The sequence below is a fragment of the Accipiter gentilis genome, chromosome 12 (genome assembly GCF_929443795.1).
Source record: "Accipiter gentilis chromosome 12, bAccGen1.1, whole genome shotgun sequence".
Lineage (NCBI taxonomy): Eukaryota > Metazoa > Chordata > Aves > Accipitriformes > Accipitridae > Astur > Astur gentilis.
In genome coordinates this window covers 31,983,283-32,008,107 of record NC_064891.1, presented here as the reverse complement: position 1 = coordinate 32,008,107, position 24,825 = coordinate 31,983,283, and the positions used below count along the sequence as shown (strand labels likewise).

Below are 24,825 nucleotides of genomic sequence, written 5' to 3'. Positions count from 1 at the left end.
GGTTTGATGGGCTCAGGTTTTGCCGTTTATCAGCTGCAAGTTCAGTAGCCAATCTTACCTCTCTTTAGCCTGCTGTTTGTAAAGGAAGGAGTTTTCAAGCCTGCAGTCCCCATGGTAAATTGTGTTTGTGCTGTATCAGTGGGTGCAGCGATTATGCAAGGCCTCTCTCCTTATCATAAATCACTTTTGCAGGCATGGTCATGAGTTGTCCTCCTTCAAAGCCCCCTTCATGCTCACCCTGGTTTCTCCCCCTCGACTGAAATCCTTGATGTTCCTGCAGAGGCCCAGAGTCCCTGTTACATGGAAGGGGAAGAGCAGCAGCAGTATGGCAATACCTGCTGTGCCTTAACACTGGTGCTAACATCACCCTGCAGCTGCTGCTACTGAGTAGAGAGACCGTGCTTACATGTACCATGTTTTGCACGTGCAGAATACAAGAGGAAGTTCTAAACTGGCCAGTGTAATTTTTTTCCAGATCTTGCTGTCTCCCTGGTGCTCAAAACATAGAGCCATTTGATAAAAAGACATGAATAACTATAAATTCCTCCTGTGTCCTGGTGAAAGCCAACGGCATAGATGTCGAAAGAGAATCTGAAAGGCTTCCAAAGAGCAATGTAAAACTGACAGGCTTTAGGGGGTTTGACATAGTGCTTATTTTGCAATTTTTTTGGTAATAAAGTAAGCTTGAAGTTCCTTGATATTCCATTTTACTAGGCACTATCTCAGTGCTAGACAATAAATTGCTAGACAAAAGGAAAAGAGCAGATGTAAAACCTTTGTCATGCTCCTCCCCGTCTCCCTTGGGGGAAACCCACTGAATTTTGGCACTCCCGAAAGAAGGTTTTAATGATGAGGAAACCATGTGGATATGGTAGGGTGGTGGGAAAGACCAGTGTAATTTTGTGTCACATGTGTGGGAGGAATTGTTTCAGGGGACAAGAGAATAAGAGTGCTGGTATGACAGTACCTGAAATATTATATTAGACTTCAGTGTTCCTATTACCGTAAAGATATTGGTCATTGAAGGGAACTCAAAAGCAGTGTAAATGGGTAGAAGCTGTAGAGATTAATTTATGAGGAAAAATTTAAGAATTAAATATGTATAACTTGTCTAAGCAGTGACTACAGGGGTTCATAAATCTAGCAAGCATGAGAGGTGCAAGCACAGAAAAAAGAAAAGAACTGTGTGTAAAGTTGGGGATAAGGCTGCAGTGGAAACTATGAGTATCCTGTGCGTGACTTCCTGAGAGTGAAATGGTCTGAGCTATTAAATACCCTCCTTTGGGAGAGGACAGGGATTCGTTACCTGACATACACAGAGCTATGCTAGACAGAAATCTTATAAATATGTAGTAAGAAAAATCCTGTCCTTTCAGGGGGATTAGGTGTATGTATTGAGTCTGGCTTCATTCTGTGACATTAGTCACGTTAGCTGCCAGCGTTATTTGAATCTAGTGTGAAGGACACGCAACGCAACAAGAGTTAACCGTGCTGTCTTGGGTCCTACAGACAAATGTTGACTTATAAATGTGACAAACTCCTCACTCTGTTCTCATCCTTGAGCACCGGGTTGAGGGGAGGAGAGTGTCACAGTCCTTTTGGAACTCTCAAATTTACAGGATAACGTACTCTCTAAATTAAACTTTATTTAATGATCTCATTAGGAAAGAAAACAAATGAACATGTCAAACGAGCTCAGTCCCCTTTGTACAGACTATTCTAACGTGAATTCACTAATTCATCACTTAATTGATGAGGGTTCTGACTCCCAGGTTCTCTGATGAGTAACTTGTGCGCCTGTGAGCAAAGCAGTTGCCTCGCAGAGGGTGAGGGTGCTCATCCTTCCTCCTCCTGCACAGTGCGGGTGTCCCTGCGTCCCACTGGGAAGCACGGAAGCCTCGGCAGTCTGGCTGCTGCTGGATCTGCTTCAAAAGCTTTTGGGGTAAGCTGAGCCTATACCATTTCCATAGGGTACTGGATTGTGAAAAAAATGCCAGATAATCAAAATACAAGGATGATGGCTGCAGGAGGCGGCAAGCTGCAGGTGATAACAGCTGGCTAACGACCCTTGGCCCTTCCCAACCGCTGTGTCCTGCCGATCCATTGCTTTCTCTTTGACCTAATGTTGCTGTTCCCGGCATACATCAGCCTTGGGATGGGCTGCGTGTTAGCCAAAATCTGAGCAGGAGCTGAGTGAACAGGCACGGAGACTTTCTCAGACCTGCCTCTCCATCTGATGGTCAGGCTGAAGGTAAGCGGGAACAATTCCTCCTCCTTTGCTAGGGAGTCATTCTTAGGCCTGTGCCGCTCTTCCGTGGCATTTTCCTTTGAGAATATACCAGTTGCATTTTCTGCTACTTATGGTCACTGAAGTATGCAGACATGAGAGAATTCTACCTGAAATGGGCCAGAGTCTGAAGTAGAGTTGGTTGCTGTACAGCCGCTACGTGCACTTGGTGCTTCCAATTGTTGCAGCTATTTTCTACATTTACCAAAATAGCTGAAGGCTATGAAATTGGCTCTTCTAAAACTCAAGTTGCTGAGTGTCTTTAATACATGTGATCTTTGCAGTAAGAGTTGCAAGACAAAGCAGAATCATAATGTGACAAGGACATCAAGCTGCTGTACTTTGTGAAACCCACGTTAAATGCACCTGTATTTTGCTCTTTCAGAGAGGAGACATGTAGAATGTGCTGTGGAAAGGAATGAAAAGATTCTTGCCCTGTTTTCATTCCTCCCTGGGCATCCCTAAGGGATCTGCCCACCCATAGTTGGGTGGGGGGATGTTGAGCTAGCTGGACTCTTGTCTGGACCATGATGGCCATTTGTAGGGTCTGAGATCAGTTCTTGGTTTCGGTGTGGTTCTTTCTCCTTGACATCTGATGTGCTACACCCCCAAAATACAGGCAGCAGATGGCACAGCACCCCAAAAAACCCAGAGTCCTTTGATCAAAAAATAGTTAAATCAAAAAAATTATGCACTTATAAAAAAAGTGGGATTTAGACGTTATAGATTTCAAATTAAAAAGTTGTAGGTGGATAGTTTAAAATGTAATATTTATCTTCGTAGGGTTTTTTTCTGCCGAGTCCTAGAACAGGGAGTACTCTTTCCTATGTGATGCAGAGATGATACTTTGATACACAGGTTTTGTTCTTTGCTCCACTATAAGCTTTTTGTGTTACCGTTGGCAAGTCACTTAAACTGTGTTGTTTTTTCAATCTGGATAAAGAAGTAATTGTACTTCCCTGCCTGCAGCAGTTGTCTCAGGATCAGAGACAGAGATGCTCAATTATAGTGTGGAGAGACTTACGATCAAATCAGCTGTAAGTGCTCTAAAAGGTAAGATCATGTTTTCTGCCTCCAACCTTTCCCTCTCTCGAAGCATTTTTTTTCCAAAAAAATCTTTTGGCAGGCTCTCTGCTTTGTTGTTGAGCAGCGAATACTGACAGCTGTTATGTTCTGGGTTGGGGTGCTTTTTACTATCTGTGCCTGAAAACCCAGCAGTTGAAAATAAAACCCTGGAAAGGATTAAGACGCCAAGTGTTCATTCTGTTTCATATTTAGGATGCCAGCTGTGATTACTACATAGGGTCAGGCTGTTGAAGCGTAGGCATCCTTCGGAGAACGTGAAGCAAGGAGCTGCAGAGGGCTGTCTTGGGGCACCCCCTTCTTTGTTGGTGGGTGTCAGGCAGCTCCTGACTGTCGCAGGCTGAAAGTGCAGGACCTATCAGAGCAGCTTCTTCTTGGGCATCAGCTGTGGTGAGACAGGAGTGTGATTTTCTTCCCACCATAGGGCCTAAACAGCAACGTGGACTAAAGCTAACGGTTTGGTGTAAAGCAGCAGCACCCCACGGAGACCTAGGAATCCTGCAGCCCTGTAAAGATTTTTGCTGTTGTTGCCAGTTTAATTTTCAGAAAGCCCTTGTTCTTTCCTAGGTTTGAGCTGTTTTGTTATTGTTTAAATGTAGCTGTACCTTGAAGGGTTGAACTCATGAAGCACATTGTTGATTTAGTCAGATAGTTAAGAGTTACTTTATAAAATCCCAATGAATTACACAGTGCAAAGTAAATACAGGTTTTCAGCACTTTAACTCATATACAGGTATGTTATTGGCTACTGGAGCCTGGCTAAATCTTCACACTCCAAGCCCATCGATACTGTTGGTAGTTGTTCCGCTTCAATCATATGTGAAATATTCACAGATTTACAGTCAGCTTAGAAGTGAAGCTGTCAAAACAACCTGCCTGATAACGATGAAGAAATAGCTATCAGAGAAGTGGCAGGCAGCTTCCAGGCTGTAGTGTTTCACTTCAGAAGTTTCAGCACCATTTGCATTTTCTATTATTTCTGAGAAATGCATGAATAAAAATTCTTTCTTATTTGTGGTTTGTTGTTTTGTTTTTTTTTTAAAGGATTTGAAATGTTCAAACTTGTCATCTGGCTATTGTTTTTTAGTGGGTTTTGACTGTTTTTCCTTGCAAAGGAAGAATGAAAGAGGAAATAGATGGATGACTCACTACATGTGTTGTAAAAAAATGCAGAGTGATGGATGAATTTATAGAGCATGACTGCCTGACCACATTTTTTGCGGGCAAGTGGTTGAATCTTATTGTTTTAAAGTTTTCAAAAGAGACTCGTATTAATAGTAGTGTTGGTTAAGTACCCACAAGTAGAAACGCAGCAGTTGAGGTCAGGTATTTCCCATCTGATTTCTTAAACACAGGTCTAATTTTCAGATGAAGGAAATTAAAGGAAATGGTGCTGTTGTACTCATCTGCTTGGCTCCATGTGGAAGGTCTTCCTTTCACGCTCTAAGGGTAATAGGAATGGGATGTGGAAATGGTCTCATCTGGTATCCAGGTGAGGGTATATTACGAAAGCAAGTGCAGACTGAAAAAGAGGACAACTTAGAGAAATATGCCAGAGCTGCAAACAGCACATCACCCTTCTGTGCAGGAGAGATGAGGATATTATGTCTTTGCCACTATGCGGCGTTCACCTCAAAAGTAGGTGCTGACTGCTTTTCTTGTTCCATTGAAGTAGTTTTCATTTCCTTTGCCTGCTCTTTCCATGCTGTTCTTTTTTTCCTTAGCTTCAAATGAAAACCATAAAGATGAGAGAAGCAAGGGGCAGAGATGCTGTGGAGAAAGCCCAGCTCCTGAGGAAGCAGATGTGTCAGGTGGGAAAGCCACACACAATCAGCGATCCCTGCAGCATGCAGACTGTGGTCAGCTCCGCTGCTGTGGGATATTGCTCAAGTTTCTGTATTTGTGTATGTCCCAGCCCTCTAAATCCATGGCTGCAAAGCTTCATTTGGGCTGGTCTGATATTTTGCCTGAGTGTTCAGGGAACTGGTAGCTATTAAGCTGGCGACCTGCCCGAGGTCACTAGGCAGGGTTATTGTCACTGGGGACGTCTTTTAGAGGGTATGTGCAATTCCAGTGGCCAGGGAAGTTTTCAGGCAGAGAAGGGTGAAGCAGAGCTCGGAGTACAAGCTCCGTACCTTGCCATTCCATGGCCGCCTTGCATTGTCTGCATGAGCTGTGTGGGGATCTCAGTCCCTCATTAGGTGAGCTCCTGTTACACAGCTTTGCTGTTAACACTGCTAGTGGCCACTAAATTGCTCTATGCATGACTGCTTCAGATAAAAGTCAATGCTTTCAATATAATATATTTAGAATACAGCATCATTACCACTACAGCAAAATTCAGCTGCTCTTGTGATTCTCCTTTTAAGACACAGATTGTTTCTTCTGTTCAGAGGACAACTGACTTCCTACTTGGTTTTTTTGGTTTGTTGTTTTGTTTTCCTTTTTCTGATCTAGTTCAAGATATCCAGGTTCCTGCAGGCAACTAATTCAAGATTAATTTAGGCTAAGACTCTCCTTCCCTGGTTATTTTTTCTGCAGTTCTTTTGTGCTCAGATTACAGAGTGAATCCACTTGAAATCTCTCCTGCCTCTTTTCTTCCTACTCTTTTCTTCCATTGTTTTTTTTCTCTCTCTCTGTCCTGGTTTTGGCTGGGATAAAGTTAATTTTCTTTCCAGTAGCTGGTATAGTGTTATGTCTCAGATTCAGTATGAGAAGAATGTGGATAACACACTGATATTTTCAGTTGTTGCCAAGAAATGTTTAGACTAAGCCAAGGATTTTTCAGCTTCTCATGCCCAGCCAGCAAGAAGGCTGGAGGGGCACAAGAAGTTGGCACAGGACACAGCCAGGACAGCTGACCCAAACTGGCCAAAGGGGTATTCCATACCATGGGACGTCATGTCCAGTATGTAAAGTGGGGGGCGTTGGCCTGGTAGGGATTGCTGCTCAGGAACTAACTGGGCATCAGTTGGCAAGTGGTGAGCAATTGCATTGTGCATCACTTGTTTTGTATATTCCAATCCTATTATTATTATTATTGTAATTTTACTATTGTTATTATTATCATTATGTTCTTATTATCATTATTAGTTTCTTCCTTTCTGTTCTATTAAACTGTTTTTATCTCAACACATGAGTTTTAGCTTTTTCCTTCCGATTCTTTCCCCCATTCCACTGGGTGGGGGGGTGGGGGAGTAAGTGAGCATCTGTGTGGTGCTTAGTTGCTAGCTGGGGTTAAACCACGACACTCGCTCTATCTCTGCTGGTTTTCAGTTGGCTGGGTTTGCTGTTCTGGTTGTAGTGATGAAGCTGGGACGAGCCATTTTGCTGTGACCTGCACTCCCTATCTCCTTAAGACAATGATGAAATTGTCCTGATGTTCCCCAATACTCAGCCAAGGAAATATGTTTGTGAGCATCTCCAGGCTAGCTGAGGGACTTGCAGGAGTATTGGAGATTGAGAGCAGTGCTCCCAACAGATTCCTTGAAGTCTTTCTTTTCCTGTCCTGCAGACCTCCAGCAGAAAGGTGGTTTATCCTTATTATGGAGGGTCTGCCCACCCTGGATTGCTCTTAATAGTCAAACGTTAAGTCTAGAAACAAAGAAACTAAACCCTTAATTTGCAGTTTATTTTTGTTGACACCTCAGGCACCCTTAAAGAAAATGCAGGCTGTACCTAATACCTGTAAAATTGAGGTGGTAATAGCAAAATATAGGTAAGATCTCAGGGATGATTAAAATACAAATTGAGAGTCAGAGGGAGGTGTCACCATCGGAATGGTGGCACTGGCACAGGATGTAAGATTAAGGAATTGTGGAGAAAGAAGCAGCAAGTCTGTGGTGCTATAGCTTGGTTTTGTGATGCCGATCACGTCTGCCCTGCTTAGCTCCCCTCTGATAGAATTAAACGGTACAGAAAATGCAAACATCATTGCTGAAAAGAGCTTTACAGCTAATGTACTTCGATTTTGTACCTTTAGGCCTGCAACATGCTGTGAAAGCTTGAGCCATTTTATAGCTACAGCAACCCCCTTCCCTCCTCTGTCTACTAGGTTTTGCAGAATGTTTTGTTAAACCTACAAGTGTTTTGGATTCACTCTTGGGAATATGAGGAAGTGGGATTTTTCTTATTTAAATTAATATGGGAGAGGTTGTTGGTTATCACGCTTTGCCCGAAACACCTGCTTTGTTTTGGGCTGAATTGCTCTGGAACATCAGGAAATGTGAGTGTTGCCTTGTGGGAACTCTCTGTTCCTTCTAAATTTAAGGTATGTGCAACACTGGTGCAGGGTTAAAGATCCCGTGACGGCCTTTCTTGATTATATTGAGGTAGCCTGTGTGATTATAGGTTGTGCAGCACAAGCTGTCCTAGTTACATGGCTCATAGACCTAATGAGCCTGTTTTTCTGCAGCCGTGTGACAAATATTCCCCTGGTCATCCTTGTCCTTGCCCACAGGACTTGCCATGTTGGGCTGGGAGCGGAAAGTGTCGGTGCATCCCTGGCTGGTAATGCAAGGGCTGTCTGCGTGCCTGCTGCTGGGAGTGGGTGAGCCATTGCCTTTTCCTCCCAGGGGCATCTCTCTCTTCCATCCAGGCTCTGATTTTTCCATGCAACGCGAAAGAACATCGTCACCTTGAGACCTCTACCATCTCTCAAGACTGAGTTGAAATTAGCTAGCAGATTCAGGAGCTCTAAGGATAAGGACCTACAAGTCTTAGAGAAACGTTGTTTCCTTATCAACCTGTGCTATGATCACGGTGCGTAGGTACAGTGCAATGAGTGGAAAAAGTGAATAATTTATCTTAAGAAATACTACTGGAGGGGGTTCAACGTTCTGTGGTCTCAGGTGGTGGGTAGCTGGGACAGGTGGAAGAGTGATGTCTCAGCACGGGCGCATGCTTCAAAGGCTCATTTCTGGCTAGGCACTGGCAGTTGTGTGCCCTGACAACCATGGCTTCAAGCCTATCTTCCAGTGTCTCTTTAGATGGAGGTACAATTGTGATGCTGATTTTATGAAATGAAGAAAACTTCATTAGCCAGAGGTTTTTTTCATTTTTTTTTAATATCGTAGGCAGCAAGGAGGACAATCTGTTTTGCTCAGTGCAGCAGCATGCTGGAGAAACAAAACAGATGGCAAATGGAAATCTTTGTAATTCTATGTTTAGATTATTTTCTTCCTTTTGTCAACTTATTTGTTACTATTTTGATGACTTCCGTCAGGTGGATTTGGCTGAGTGCTGCGATACGTGATGGATCTGTCCCCGTATGCAGCTGTTCAGCATGCTGATAAGAGTGTAAGAGACTTCCTTTAAAGAAAAAAAATTATCTTTAGACTACTAAAGCTCTTTGGGAGCTCCATGAAAGTGGTCTCAATGCCTGTGTTTGTATCGCTGCTTGGTATGAATAAATACTGCGCTGGTTTTTGAGAACTGGGCGCCACATGTCCAGGAGTTGCAGGAAGTTTAACAAAAATACGGTGTAATGTACAATTTATCACACCAAAAGAAAAAAGCTGTATGGTTCGATACATTGTGGAGGTAACAAATGGTAGGAGAGTGAGGATCTTCTGCAGGTGTGGCAGGCACTGGAAGACCACCTTGGAAACCTGGGCGGCTGAGTGTGGGGAGAGCAGCTTACTATCACTACCAGAATAGATGTTCAGCTGGTTAAAAACAAAACCCCAGACTCCTAAGCTCCTAGCTTGCTTACAAGTCCTGTCTTTATGCTGCTCAATTTTATACTCATCTAACAAGCTTCCATGCAAAGCTATTGGAAATGCAGGAAGACTTGCTTGGGAGTCAGCTGCTTTTTCTGGCTGGCAAGGGAGGATTGGCATCCCTGTGCGGCCGCGTGGGTAGCTCTGCCCTGGTTGCCTCGTTCTTAGTGGACCTGAAACAACACGCAGGATTTTCTCCTTACTGTGGGCTTCAGGATGTGACTCCAGGTAGTGAGGATGGAATGCAGATTTTAAGGGTCTGCAAATAATGAGCACTGTTTGGCAGCAAAACGGAAAAAGATCGAGTTGGATCAATCCAAAATAATACTGCTGTTCCTGACGAGAAGAGAATTTTGAAATGAACTGGGGAGTTCACTGACCACAATCCACCTGTTTTTTAGGCTTTTCTAATTGAGGCCAAAGACAGGAAGGATACATATGTATTTGTGAAATAGCTAGTTGAAGGTCATGATGGTGTCTCTGATGTCATTTTCCCGTAGTTCAGGGCTTGGGGTGCTTATCGTGGCTCTAGGAAGAATAGGAGTATGAGTCTCTACAGAGTGACCTGTCACTCACCTTTGCCAGTTAACCTGAAACTCTGGATAATAAGTATTCCTTGATTTGTTGTTTTAGTCTTCCAGAGATAACACTTAGCTTTTGACATTGCCTCTCTTTCCTTGAAAAAAAAAAATTGAGTCCCTGAGTCCTTTAAAGAGACTAGATGGTTTTCTTAGAAACTTCTGACTCTGTTTCACCTACATGTGAATGCTCTGCTCTTACTTGTAGGACATTAATTATGAAACAAAAGTGAGAATTTTTTAAAAATGGTGATGCTAGAGACATTTTATTGATTGCCTTGGAAATTGCCTGTGGCTGGCAGCTTGGCATTTCAAAACAGAAAGGAAAAGAATTCAGCTACTCACCATTTCACAAAGGCTGTGACTGGTTTGCAATTTTGTAAGGAAATAGGTAATCATGCGTAATGTAATGGAAGTATGAGATGGCAGGCTAGCTTGGCCATAAGGAGAAAAAAATAGGCAGTTTCTTCTGATTGCAGGGAATCCTTAAGCACTCATTATGCTTGTGCTGTATGAAACCTTTTGCTGTTGTCTCTATTGCATTTCATCTTTAATTTATATTCTTGAAGCTAGTTCTCCTTGTAAAATTCACTTGAAAACTGTCTTTCTCCTTTTTGTACCAGGGCTTCTCTGGCACTGCGAAAGGTACAGTAATCCATTTTAAATCGTGAAGTTTGACAAAACAGAGGTAGGAACAGGCAAGTCCTAACAGAGCTACCAGCATACCAATTAGTAATACCTACTAAAATGTACTTGTCCTTAATTCATAAATAAGATGTCAATAAAGTGGGAGCACAAAATTAACTGTGAATACAGTGATGCCACATGTTTGGGATGGCTGTATAAGAGCTCTTACCTGCTGATGATTGAGTATCCTGAGCATCTAGAGCAAAAAAAAATTACCGATAAAAAGTACAGAATACCTAAACAATGTGGCTTACCAGTTGCTTTGCTGATTAATGGAGAGGTCAGTGGTAGGTAATTCTGAGTGCTTGCTGAAGTTGATTCATTTTCATCCCTTATAACATGTAAAGGGTGGTAGAAGTTAGAGTAAATGTCATTATTTCTATCTTAAGATATCCCTATTTCAAGATATGGGGAATTGATGCGCAGTAACAAGTCCAAGGTTTTCCAGTAAGCTGCAAGGCATTGGAAGCTTTCTTCTGTATCTCACTTTCACCCAGTGCTGTCATTTGAATATGTTAAAAAAACAAAACAAAAACCCAAAAGACTAAGACAGAAAAAATGAGGTCCTCCATCTGGAAACAAAGAATGTAAATGACAGACTACGTCCTGTAAAGCAGCCGTTCTGAAAGGGGCAGGGAGGTTGTGATGGCTGGATTTGAAGCCCATCCCGAGGCTGTAGTCAAAAGATTTTGAGGCAGATGAGTATGGGGAAGGAACTGTGAGGTAGGAGTATTATTCTCCCATATAACGTTAGTGAGTCTGGAGTTCTGAATGCTGGAAAACTGGAAAATTTGAGTTTTCTTTAAAGAAGCTACAAGAATTGTTCCAGAGTAGAAAAAATATTCTACAATGAAACCCCAAAGATTTTCAATCTGAGTCGCTTCTTGTAGTCTACAGGTACCTACAAAGGAGAGACATTCCTTAAGCTAGACAGCTGTTAATGTAAGCACGTTAAACCCTATGGAGATTAACTGGCTCAACCCATTAAAGAGAAACATAGTGCCTGGGGTTTTTTGACTATGCTGGTTTACAATTGTCATCTCTGATTTATGGAGAATCTACAACATCCCTCTATTAAAATCTTCTTAAATTGAGGCAAAGATGCTTTTGGGAAGGGTGGGGTGATTCAGCTTAGGCTGAGCTTTGTGAAGAAATTGCCGTGCTGTATCGTGCAGCACGTCAGGTAGGATCAACCTCACTGGTCCATTCCATCCTTAATATCTCGGGGCGGGTTTTCTGATCTGTGCTGTTTTGATTGCCTAGCTAAATTTAATGACTGACCAGGATAGCAAAAAAAACCAACCCCAAACCAAAAACAAACATACAAAACCCCTAAGGTTCTTCCTCTTCTCCTTTGCATACGATGCAATTAGCAATATAAAGGTTCGATAAACAGTGACATACGGAAATGTTCAGTGTCAAAAAGGGCTAAAGAAAGCAAGAATTTATCTTGTTTGACAGCCAGCACTAACAAAACTTCTCCCTCGAACCTAGGCTTGTGTTTAGATGGCAGAGATGTATTTTGTGGTGAGAATAGTAGGTTATTTACTGGTGCAGAAGACCCGGACCCTGCAACATAACGTCCCAGTGTGTGGGATTCTGGACCTGGGGATCGAGCACTAGTTCTGCTGGTTGGGTGCTGCTCGGCTCCTTTCTGATGTGCAGTGCTACTCACACATTTTTCTGTTCTGCCTCTCCCAAACTGGTATGTTTTTGTGGAGAGCAAAAAAACCCAACCAAACAAGTGTCCCTGCCTGCCTGTGCTTTGTTTGGTTGCCTGTGAGATCCCTGAGCTGAAATAGTGTTGATGCAGTTTAAATAAGCCTACAGTCTTGGCTTCATGTGTATTGGAAATATATAAACAGTACTAATGTATTATGACACTTCTTATGCAATTCTTTTTCTAATAAAAATGTGGGAAGATAAAAACTAACCACAACAAGAGTTCTTTACTATCCTCATGTGTTGTTTAGCTGATCAAATCAGATATTTGATTGTATTCAGTTTTTATTACTGCAAAGACATGGATTGATTTTTTTTTTTTTTTTTTTGTGTGTGGTTGTTTACATGAACTTTAATTTACATATATATAGGATATCATATTTGGGCAGTACCTGAACAAATTAATTTGTGTACCTGTTGGCTGTTGATCTTTCAACCTTAACTAAAAAAGTAAGTTTTATTCATGGCATTCTAAACGTGGGGAGAAAAAATAATTGATTCAGATATTGTTAGTGGTGTTCTGTCACTCTCAGCCATGCTGAGGGGTACCAGTGTATCTGTATGCCATTTTTCCTCTGTTTTCTGGTTCCTTCTCTAAATTCAGCAACATTTTGTTTGTGATAGGCAGTAATGACTAGGCCTTTCATTGTTTTGCATCCTGGAGTTCTCCTCAGCTAGCCAGTAGCTATTTATTGAGTACATTATCTGCTTTATCCTTTTGAAAAAGTAAATCTTGAGCATCAATATTTGTAATTTGAATAATATTATTACCAAAAACCTGAATATGGCTGATTACTTATAAAAGCCCAGGAATGTTGTCTTGCCTGTCTTCCATGTGCTTTCTCATACACACAAAACAGTTATACTTTCCTGTAAAGCTGAATATACAGAGTATTCTCAGTGAGGGTATCCATTAATGGAGATGTAAATCTGGATGACCGTAACAACCTGTAGTACAAAATCAAACTGGTTTTGTGTTCTGGAGAAAGTTCTTAAAATATCTTGGAGTAACACCGATGTTAGTATTTTTTCCATGTACACACGTTTTAAGATTAAAGAAAAGGTTTTAGAAGAGGACATCTCTACAGCTTTAAAGAGGATATTACACTGTTACATCTCACCAATATAAAAACATGATGCACAAATGTATGCTTTCAACTGAATCTCTTCATCCCCTGAGCTCTACATGCTCTAATGAAACATAAACAATGTAGGTGATGAATGTATACAAATCCCTGCAAGTGTCTATATGGAAATCTCCCGTTCTGATTGCTAGAACTCACTCTGTACTAGATCAAACCCCATGAGACAGGTCTCCTTAAATATCGTCCTCATGTGGAAGTGGATGTGCGTTATAGGTTACGGCAAGTTATGGTTGGCTCCATGGTCTGCTGAAAGTCTTACAGCTATATTTCAACTGTAAAGCTGAAGTTTGGAGAATGAAAAAAACCAGCATTTTATGATGTGCACACAGATTTGGGGTGCCTGGTTGGAAGGCAGGTGTGACTGAGGTTGAAGTCTGTGGTAACTTTTGGGTCCTTGATGCCAGGCTTAAACACCTGGAGCGTGTAACACCTTGAGGTTAGTACCCTATCTGAAAACTGGGACATGAATGACTTCGCCAAGTCTGGATGGTGAGTCAGAACCAGAATTACCACCTGGTCTGATTTCCAGCTTACCTGCTTACTTCGCCAGCAGGAAGAAAATTGCTACACCGTAAAATGGCAAAGAATACGTCAGCGTGGTTCTTTTGCTTTTTATGGTTGTTAAAATTGGTACCTTTACTGAGATAAGAAAGATACACTCCTGTAACAGACTCCTGGAACAGTCTGTGCTGTCCCTGGCTGAGGGCAGATTGGATTGGGAAAGAGCTTGCAATAGGACTGCAGGAAAAACAACTGAAATGTGCATCAAAGATGAAGAGAAAGTACCTGTGTATACATTAAGCAGTTTATAAAGCCATTTTCCTACTGAGAACAGTGGTTTCTCGGTGTAGCTTGCATATCTTTTCCATGCTTCTGACAACACCTTTGCTATAACTTGATTGTTCCCAGAAAAGCACTAAATAATGTGTATTTGAATATGGTGCGTGCAGTGCTCTTACCTTGCCAGCATTCAGGCTTTGTGAGTGACCACAGGCTCTGAACAGCAATATTTGCAGTGCTCCAGTGCTCGCTCTGGAGGTGAAGCTACTGATGGCCTTTATGGAGGATGACAGTCTTTCCACATTGTTAAACAGGCGGAAAGTATTTTTCTGTTTGGTTGGGGATGCTTTTGTCCGTATGCACAGAATAACATTTCTACATGAAAACTATTCTACATACACATTCATTGTTTTTTAGAAGATACCGGGTAAACACACTGCGGTGGAACAGCTCACCCTTGCTTCCTAACAGCATTGCTCCTCTCCATCGTTTTGGCTTTGCCAGCAAGCTGGCAAGCTTGCTGCCAGGAATGAGCAGATGTTAGATGTCAGTTTTGAGTAACCTCTCTGTAATCGTATTTAATTTAAAATTAACATCTCTAATGTTTTATGCATCCTAATAGAGGGAATGTAAGCTGTTTAGATCTTCGAGCACTTGTTAACTGTTTCTGACTGTGAGTGGCTGGTAGCTGTGTAACTAAATAATCTTCAGTCTTGGTGGAAACTGTCTTTGGTAGACAGACGTGCAGCATGATTGTGTGTCTTGTTCCTATGGGAAACCACACTACCGTAAATTTGCATGATGGTCCTAACCTGAAGTGGGATGTTAATGATGGGGGTTTTCCCCTCTTCTTCGGTTGGCAGAGTTAGTAAGGCTTTGAATTGCCCCTGATGAACTGAGAAACATCACCTGGAAAACATTAGGTCACCTGGAAATTCGAAAGTGCTCATTAATGAGATATGCAACATGGAGCTGCCTTGCTAAGCAGTTTATGAGGATAGAAGTGCAGTGAAGGTGCTTTAGATTCCTTCAGAGCAAGGAGGTTTTGCAGCTGCTGATACAACCTGTACTCTATATCTTCCTTCAGATCAAAGTTAATAAAAAGGAGAAACAGGATCCGTAATTTTTCAGGGCCAAGTGTAATTTTGAATTCAATTTTATATACTTTTTTCGCTTTACAATTAATAGCTTTCCAGAAATGGTTTAGTTGGTGTGTGAAAAATGTAGATTGTCCATCTGTGTTAGTGTTTTAAGGATTAATTTCTTTGCCGTTTTCAAGAGAAATTAGATGCAACTTGTTAGAATACCTGTTGCACAAACTGCATATACATAATGCTTTACAAAATAAGACAAACTTTATATTCTTTGATTCTTAATATCAAAACATAGTGGCAGAGTATTTACCTGGTAGGAAATCTCTTTGCCTATGCACATTTATGTAACAGAGGGAAGGAGTAACTTCAATTTTCCAGTGATCCTGTGTTAAAATTCCAAGATTAAGAACTGAATGTTTTTCAGGTCCTTTGAATGTGAGAAATTTGTATGTTCCACTGCTTGCTCTTGAGTAGTAAAGCATTAACGACAAGTATGTCAAACCCATAATAATTATAACGTTATTTGAAATTTGACTTTAAGTAGAATTCTTGTATGAATTTGGGTGCATGTCGGGGGTAGAGTGAATAGAGTGACTACAGACCATTCATTTTCTAGGTCAGTGTTGTGGCTCATTCCTGGGGTACAGGCTATAAACATGGCAACCTCACATAGAGCACTCTGCAGGATTTACTTACCTTGTTTTAGAGTTTTCTTTTAGTAATGCTTTCCCCAAATGATATGCTTCTATTCAATTAGGAGCAAGTCCAGGGACAAAACTGGGCTTTAACTGCAAACTTCACTTGATTAATTAACAAGGTGAGAGGATTTATTAGAGATAACTTAGAGAAAACTTCCCAGCATAAACCAGACCTCTCTCAGTGTTGCAGGCTAGAGATTCTGCTGTCCACAGGAGTCTGATTCATCGATGGCAGCTTCATTTAAATGTATCCCAAAGTACGAAGCTGGGTAAAAGGTTCTGCCTTATAATCATCGCATAATAGCAATCTGCTTGTGTTGGAAGACCAGATGACTACATCCAATATATATTGATGTTACTATGGGCCTGAGGAGAAAAAGAGCAGCAGCTTTTGACTGTTGGTTGCTTGTTCTGCATGGCATTAAATTCTTGTTTGCTTTGGCATTAAAAGGGGTTCCTAAAACCACTCAGTAAACCCTGCGTTTAGAGAATGCAGGTTCTTGCCCTGTCTATTGCATCAGTCTTTCAAATAGATGTCCTAAATGAATTAATAGAGGAAGAGGAAATAGAACAACTCTTAATTGGCTGGAGTTCAAAGGCTTTGGGGTGAAAAGTGAGCAGCTAACACGCAGATTTGCTTCCCCCCGCCCCAGGAGACACGGCGGGCGCATCGGAACACAGGTGCTGGACCATCCGGGCTTACAGAGCCTTTCATCATCTTCTGCTGGTTTTAATTGCTTTTCTCATGATAATAAGCTTTAGAAAAAGCCACTGGAAACCTCTACAGGAAATCTTTAGTTTTTCTGTTTGCTTTGCCTGCTTTATAGGAAGGTATAAATGTACAGGCTTGTTGTACAGAGTAAAGACTGAAGGGCAGATTGATAGCTCAGTGTATCACAGCCAGTATTGGTTGTTGATTGCCAAATATCATTGCTGTCTGTATGCTTTGTACTGTTACTCCTACAGAAAGAAGGTGAAAATCAGACTATGCTGGATTCAATAAGGGATGTTGCAAGTGAGTTCAGCTATATATGAGTCACTATTTTAGCTAAGGTACAATTTTAAAACACTGATGTCAACAGCTGAAACATGGAAATGGGCAGCACCAGCAAAGCCACAGCCATCTGAAGTTTTTAGATTAAAACAGCTTCTTGAACAGCAATGGGAGAAGATAGACTTCCAAAAGAAAAACAGAAAATAAAGCAAAAAAATTTCTTTTTTTCTTGACATCTGACAACACTTTGGTGTGTTTCTTTGGGCGATAGCAATGTTTGAGACCTCTGTCCCCAAGTAGTTGAGGGTGATAGGTCCTTGGACAAAAGTCATAAAGTGCCAGGACATACATGCCCATTGGGACCTTTGCTGAACTCTTGGGTTAATGACGCCTCCGCACACTCAACAGCACGGCTGTGTTTCATGCCAGAACAGCAGTCGGATTTTCTGGCTACCCTTCTAGCAGGAATGCCGTTGAAGCTAATTCTTCCAGCAGAGCTCTTTCCAAGAAAAACAGATGGTTGTAAGCTTGCCTACTTAGATAAGTTTTGTGGTTTAAAAAATATTTATGTAGAGCTTTGATAAGGTACTTTGTTCAAAGTTGTTTTCCCAAGTAAAGCGTTGCTGTTGTGTTGTTAAACACAGCTTGTTGTGACTGTTCTGTGAAGCGTGCATAAAGGCTGGAAGCTCTTAAACACATTGGTACTGATACGTTTGTAGTGGCCCCTTTGATCTTGTTGCTTTGAAATGTTTACTTCCTTTGCTTTTGTCTGATTTTTAAAAAAAATTTATATTTTCCTGCTGTCAGGATCTATTAAATGGCAGCTCTACAGTTTCTGACAAAACCTGCTAAAAGTTCCCATTAAATTATGATCTTAAGTTTGCTGTTGGTTACTGGCTGTGGATGTTCTTGCAGTATCTGCCCTATCAATTTTTTTTAATGTTATTCACAACAAGCTATTGAAAGGGAAAGGATTAGCCTTCCCTGCTTATTTGGCTGTTTATGCCTTTGTTTTCTTTGGTTACTTTCTAAGAAGGCTAAAAGAAATATATTTTGCACTCCCCGCAAGGAATTTGAGCATCCACAGGAGTGTAACAGCATATAAGGCTGACTAATAAGTTGCTTTTGGGAATTACTTTATAACTATCTGTTGTAAGGGATGTAAATCATTGTACCTACATACTAATACTAACTGCTAACAGAGAAAGGCTTTTGATTTGATCTAAACTGTCAGTTCTTCTGTTCCTGCCTCTTTTTTTTTTTTTTTCTTTTTTTTTAAAGCAATCAAAAGAAACTTGTGTTTTCCCTTTGGAAAAGTACCTGTTTACAGCTGCCTATGCAAAACACTGATTCCTAAGTGTTTGGGCTGGTTTAACTGCAGACTTCAAAAAAAAAAAAAAAAAAAAAAAAGAAGGAATGGAGACATACGGAGATGTGTATGAAAACATCTTTTTATGGTCTGCTCTGTTAAAATAATTATATAGACAAATCATTCCTGGAAATGTCATGGCAGGAGAAAAAGGAGAAACCTCTTTAACAATGCAACATTCAGATACTGGCACCTAGATTTGCTCTAAATTATACTGGGACTAAGCCAGACGAGGACATAAGACTAAGTACCTACTCTCTGTTACTGTCCTCTGTTGCTTTAGATTTGCTCCCTAACATTTTCCTGCCCCTCCAAATGATAATTGATTATTTAATTAAAAAGCCTGTTTGCTCAGTATGGGTGGGCAAATGGAACGAATCCTCCGTGTCCGGCTGAAGTCAAGTGCATTTTTTTTTTCTTGGCCTGCATTTTCTTGCTGGGAAAGCATCCTCTGCGCCAAGGTGAGCAGGGGAGTGTTTGAGAACAAACGAAAGGGGAAGGGCTCTGCCCACAGCTCTGTGCCCCTCTCAAAGCTGGGCCCACCGAGGCGGCTGGAGGCCGGCGCAGGTGGCTCTGGATCTGCAGCCAACGGTCCGCATGGCCAAGAAGCATCCTGCTTTTGGGATGACGGTGTTTGGGTAGCAGAAATTGCTAGCTGTAGGGAAATGCTCTTCAAGAGAGAGCAAAATTTTACTACTACTACAAAACAATAGTGCAGGTTTTAAGGAGGGGGGGAAAAAAAGTGGGGCAATGGAACAGGGGAGGCGATTGCTTTGATTTTGCAGGGTATTGGGGTTCCTCGTGGCTTGTGGAAGACCCTAGGGAGGTCTGAGAGGGAACAAGGTGGGAAACGCACCCGGTGGGATGGAGATGGGAATGATTTGCTGGAGAGGTGGCTAAGTGGGGAATGGAGGGGATGTTGTGGAGAAGAGCCAGCTTTCCCTGTCCGGCGTGTTTCAGCAGCTGCACAGCTGGTTCCCTTTCCAAGGTCTGTTTGACAGAATGGATCTGCAGCATGTTACCTGCTAAAAAACTTGCTGAAAAGCCGGGTGAGAGCTGTCACTGGGAGTTTCTCCACTGCTGATAATTCTGACTGACCTTTTTGTATGCATCTGTCGGACACTAATTCTAAACCCTGAGTCAATCAAATTTCCCAAGCACTCTCTTCTTTATTAAACAAACTGTAAATGCCTCAAGGCATTTGAAATCTGCACAGTTGAGTAAAGAAAAGCCTGGGAAAACAATCCTCATAAAAATTAACAGAAGTGCATCCTTGTAGGTGTACAAAAAACTGTTTTTATTGTGCTGGGGGGGGGGGTAGGGTTATTTATGTTCTAAATAGACGTGTGCATTCTAAACGAAAATGTTGACAAGCAGTTCTGTTTTCTGAGTTACATCATCTTTTTTCCTGTATGCTACAACCTGCCCAGTGCTTTCAATCTGAAAAGCTTTGTAAGAGAAAAGCGAGAGTTGGTAAACCTGTAAGTGCATTCATCTGACTTTGCATCCTTATCTCTTCTGTTATGTCATTTCAGCTGAACTTTAAACGAGCTTTTTCACGGCTAGCCATTTGAAGAATTAGTGTTATTCCTACAGATGAGTTTGAGTGGTTTTTTTGAGAGATACGAAAGCAGCTGCATGCATTAAAGTATGCTCTTTCTAAGACCTTTGTAGGAAAAGATGCAGCAAGCCCACTTTCTTATCTAATGAGATATACTATAAGCGTATTTTTGAAAGCAAAGTCACTGTTGTTACCCTTAAAGTAAAATTTTGCAACATTTCCCAGGTCAGGATGCCTGTCCCAGAAGGCACAGCACAAGAGCAAAGACCCATTCTGTGGGACAAATTAAAAATCATGTCTGTGCTGACAAATTAATCTTTTGACCAAGAGTGTTGCTGGGGAACAGATGGCACAGCTATTGAATGTAGGCTTGTTTTTGGTAAAGCACAAGTACATCTACGCGCTATAATCCCTCCCTCTCAGAGTCTTACCCCTCTTTGATTTGCAAACTTCCTTCTGGCTGTTGCATCCCATCTTCTGTTCTGAAAATAAAGTAGGTTGGGAAGAACAGCAACTTTCAGACAACTAGACTTTATTGAAACTGAATGAAGACACCAGATTTCCAATACTGTAAAACCTTAGACTCGGAGGAGATTTTAGATCTGCTTCTCTTTGTAGGAAGGGAATGAGAAGAAGGTTTGATAAAATAATAAGACACAATTCTTGGTGTTCCTCCTAACAGCGCGCTTGGCCTGCATAATTGTCTTGGGTTTAGGCCTGTCCTTATGCTTGCTTGTAAGTCTACTTGCTTGGAAAAGCAAGGATTATCTGTACCTCCAGTGTAGTCCCCAGAAGGCACGGCAGGCAGATGTCAGCTGGTGTTCGTCCTTCTCACCTTCTCGGCACTTCTGGCATTGCTTCTATGCAGCGAGAAGTCACCGTTACCGAAATCACGCTTTTGGATAGAGGAGCGCAATGCTTAATTTCAGCCTGCGTTAAACGTCAGTGTTTTCAGCATCTATTTTTATGGCTCATAAAACCAAAATGGATGCAAACCCAGGTGCTCCCCTAGATACGCCAAGCTCTGCATCCTCAGCTGCCCCGTGGAGAGCCAGATGACCTTGGTGACGTACAGTGTGAGAAGAGGGACTTTGCCCGCTGTGACCATCCGTGAGTTGCAAGGGCTGCATTAACGGGTTCTCTCCCCTACTCGCACGAGTCGGGGGTGTGTGGGGAGGAAGAGTTTGGGCAGGGAGCGGGTGAGAGAACACAAAGGGATAGCGAGCAGAGGTCAAGCGGAGGATGCGCGCTTGCTCGGCGGAGGCTGGGTGGAAGGTGTCCCTGGCGAAGCCCTGCTGCAGCTGTGGATTTGACCAGCTGGGCCTTCATAAAAGAGGTTCTTGGTGGCCGGTTGCCTCGATGCGCTTCTCGTCACGGCTGTCACTTTGGTCATTGGTAGTGTTCGGCTGGCTGCTTCAATGTAGTGCCAGCTGCTCTTAAACCTGAGCAGTGGCAGGAAATGAAAGATCATCAGGGATGATACAGGCACAAAGAACAACAGGGGAGTGAAACTAAACTTTTGATTGCTTGGAGTATTTTTTTTTTTTTTTTTTTTTTTGCCAGTGCTGTAAGGCAAGTGAGTTTTGAAGGAAAGCCAGATGAATGCTGTATTGCTCTTGCTTCTTCAAGATCAGCAGAACATGCGTACTCATGTTGAAACTACTGCTTTTGCCGGAAGAGGCCTCTTGGTTACTTTTTTTTCAACTTTGATTTGTACTGAGGAAGGGGTTAAAAATACTGTAAGTTTTGAATAAACTGCAGGGTTGGAAGGTAAATGTTGCAATGCAGTTCTTTTACTGACCTGTGGAGCAGCTGCAAGAAGGTATTCACCGCATGGTCCATATTGAGACAGGAAAGCTGCGTCTCAGGAAAATAAGAAAATCTTTTTTTTTTTTCCTTCCCTCTAAGGAAAAGAACTATATCCTGAATGCTCCGAAGTGTCAGAAGTATCATCCCTGGCTGAAACTTACTGGGTATAGGGGTATTATGGCAGAATGAGTGATGTGTCTGTTGCAGGAGTTTTGTTTAAGTTGGGCTTCCAGAATATGTTGCTAAATCTGACTGATGTGCCTTGAAGCTGCTGTTTGTATTGAGGCTGTTGTTGCATAATCATCTAAACCGGTTATAGGACCAGTGGAGAAACAATGAAAATCCTTTCAGTGTAAGCAAGACAAATTACTGAGAAGTTAATGAGAGAGAAGGTGTTTCTGTAGCTCAAGTGCGCACTTGTAAGATGATTGTAGGCGGTTGTTAAGAGTTCTTGGTGTCTTATTTTCCTACTCATGTGGGATTGCTTATAAAAACAGCACAGAAATCTAACAGCAGATACCTCCAAAATGCCCTTCGTGACTCATTTTAAAAAGGGAAATACCTTATGTGTAGTTATTGTAAACTTAGTCTGAATTCTGATTCATTTTTGGTAATCCGGGTTGTGCAAAATCTGCAAACTCAGTAGACTGTGACAGCACCTGCTTTTTTTCCTCCTTTCCCTTGGTTTTAAACCTTTCTGAAATGTCTGTAGATAGTTTATTCTGAAACTGCAGATTGTTACTCCAGAATTAATTAATCGCTTGGTTTGTTTCCCTTGGAGAATCAGACGGGAGCCAACATCTTTCATATACAGAGAACAGTCAGGTGTATTTATTAGAGATAGAAAAACATATAAGTCAATACGGAAAATATAAATATCTATTTATAGTACGTGCTGTCACTGAACAGTGGCTAACACGTCCCTGCCCTCGTTTTCCTCCTGCTCTAGACAAGCAAGCAGCATCTAGAGAGGTGACTTCTTGTGCCCACTCCTTCAGAGGCTGGGCAAGATCAGTGGGGAGAACAACGCATACTGGGGATGTTGGCTCACATCTGGTGACACTTAGAGAGGCCCCAGAATTCATGTTTAGGCATTGGAACCACTAGTTACCCCCCTGATTTTTCTCCCTTTTGTTCCCTTCCCCCAGTCCTTCTCCAGCAGCTGTGTGGAGGGAGCTGTACCCGGTGTTGGACAAGGACTCTAGGAGATAACTGAGCTCTCCTCTTCTGCTGAGGGAAAGACCGTAACACTATATTACTACTGAAAAGCACGCTGCCAGATACGTTTTAATTAGAGTGTGTTTTGCTGCAGTGTAATTAAGGGTAAAAAGCTTACTCTTAGTGAGTTTTATTATTGTGCCTTTCTATTTCAGTTTCTTATTGCCTTAGAGAGAAGGAAATGAGAATATGGGAGACTATAGCATTCGCAGTAACAGTTTGCAGTAATAATTTTCTGTGACGGCTGCTTATGAGTTTGACTTGAGGCATTCTTGACAGCATCTCATGCTAGAAGAATATAATACTTCAGTTGTACTGCATGGCACTTCAAGAAGAGGGCAGATGGAGTTGAGCTGACTGTTTTTTGGTTGGGATGAACAGCTTTCAACTAATAAATGCAAATTAATGGAGACTCGAATGTTGAAGGAGCATTACATTATTTTTGCTGTTGAAATAACAACCCAAAACTACCAAATCTTCTGAGATGTACATAAGCAAAGACAAAACAGTTTCAAATATGTGATTGTTGGCTAACTGCATTTTGATTGAGATTTTTACAACATGTTGGTATGGCAAGTCAAAATGAAAGAAAGCAACAAAGTGTCAAAGACAATAATTCCATGCTCTCGGAAAGTCTCCTAATGACATCATTTTGTAGAATTGCTCTTTCAAGGTCACTTTTTCATGAGAAAAATATTTTTATTTCTTGCTCTCGCCCTTCCCACCCACATTACAATTTTCCATGGAACAGAAATTGTGGTTCCTGATGAGGTTTCTAGTTGCATATGCAGTGCTGAGGGAGTTCAGAGGCTTTCATGTCACCTCATACAGTGATGATGATACCAATTTCTTACATGTAACTGGTCACGCATAAATTTGAGCTTAAGTTTGCAGGAACGGACACTCAGCATCATAAGAGATTGCTTATTTGGAACAGCTATCTGCTGTCCAGAAATTGCAACGTAGGTAGGTTCAGTCGTTTGCCACTCTCAAAAGTGAAAAATGCAGTATTGCTATTCCTGTCTCTCCCACTCCTCATGTCTGGCTGCTTAGTTTTCCAGCTCAGTTATGCTGCTACATTAGTCCCTAAAGCTGTGCTGTAAACCAAATCGTTGAAATTTCCACTCTAACAGTGGCAGCTTCTCTGCTATTAGAGACTGGAGGTACCCTTAACAGAGTAAGCACTTTAAACTGGATATGTATTTTCTATTTTACACCAACTGGTATTTTTTAATGGAATATGTTGAATTATTTGTATCATAGTTAACACTCTTTGCCTTAAATTCTCAGGAGTTTTCCCTCCCAGAGTCCACGCTTAGAACAGAATCAAGAGATGTAGTGCACTGTGGCTGACTGCTGCTCCCGGGTGTTTTGTGTTGGGAAGCAAACACAGCTGAGGGAGAAAGGGTGTTTCACAGCTAAATGCTGTTCTCAAGCCTTTGACCCGATTCCTGACCATAGCTGTGATTGCATTAGAGGTGTTTAAGCCAGATGTCCTGCCACACGTGTGTTCAAAATGGAGAAAGATGTAGAATAGCTTTCTTTAGCCTTTCTGTGGTTAGATGAATTAGCCAAGAGGTGCGTGTACTGGTGTACAAAGGAGTTACTCGTATGCTGTCCTCCTTACAGTATCTCAAAGTTAAAGTTGTGATGCAATTAATTCCGGTTACATTCCTCCTATTCCAGCTCTCGCTGATGGTACTGTGAGGGCAGTCTCATGGGTTTGGTCCCATAGTTTAAGTCTTCCTTTTAGCTGCAGTGGTTGCTGCCTCATTTCTTTTCCAGTGGTAGGATGGGGTCATTCCAAGCACCTCAAAAGGGGCACAGCGATTTGGTTGTAGGACACAAGCTAATGGTTTAATAGCTTCACTGAAACTGGAGGTTTAAATCTGGGAACATAGGAAGAAAGTTAATTCAGCCCTTCATGCTTCCCAGTTAATCAACCTAGAGCTTGTATAGAAAGAGTTAATTATTTGAAACTCGGTTCAACTCCATGGCTCAGTAGCTTTTGCTTTTCATATACTTCACATATTCTTTGCAGGTGATTTTAATGGATAGGCTGCATTAACAGGCAATCTAA

The 24,825-nt window shown here is 41.8% G+C and overlaps 1 protein-coding gene across 2 annotated transcripts in view; it reads left to right on the top strand.

Annotated features, from left to right (window-relative positions):
• Positions 1-24,825, top strand: part of MCUB (mitochondrial calcium uniporter dominant negative subunit beta) — a 53,483-nt gene that overhangs the window by 16,809 nt on the left and 11,849 nt on the right. Inside the window, exon 1 of one of the 2 annotated variants that reach the window (XM_049814789.1) lies at positions 5,091-5,181. The exons of the other annotated variant lie outside the window; for it this stretch is intronic. Coding sequence (XP_049670746.1) covers positions 5,101-5,181 — 81 coding nt within the window. The 5' untranslated portion in view covers positions 5,091-5,100. Of the gene's footprint in view, positions 1-5,090; positions 5,182-24,825 lie in introns of those variants that run through there. 2 annotated transcript variants of the gene reach the window in all.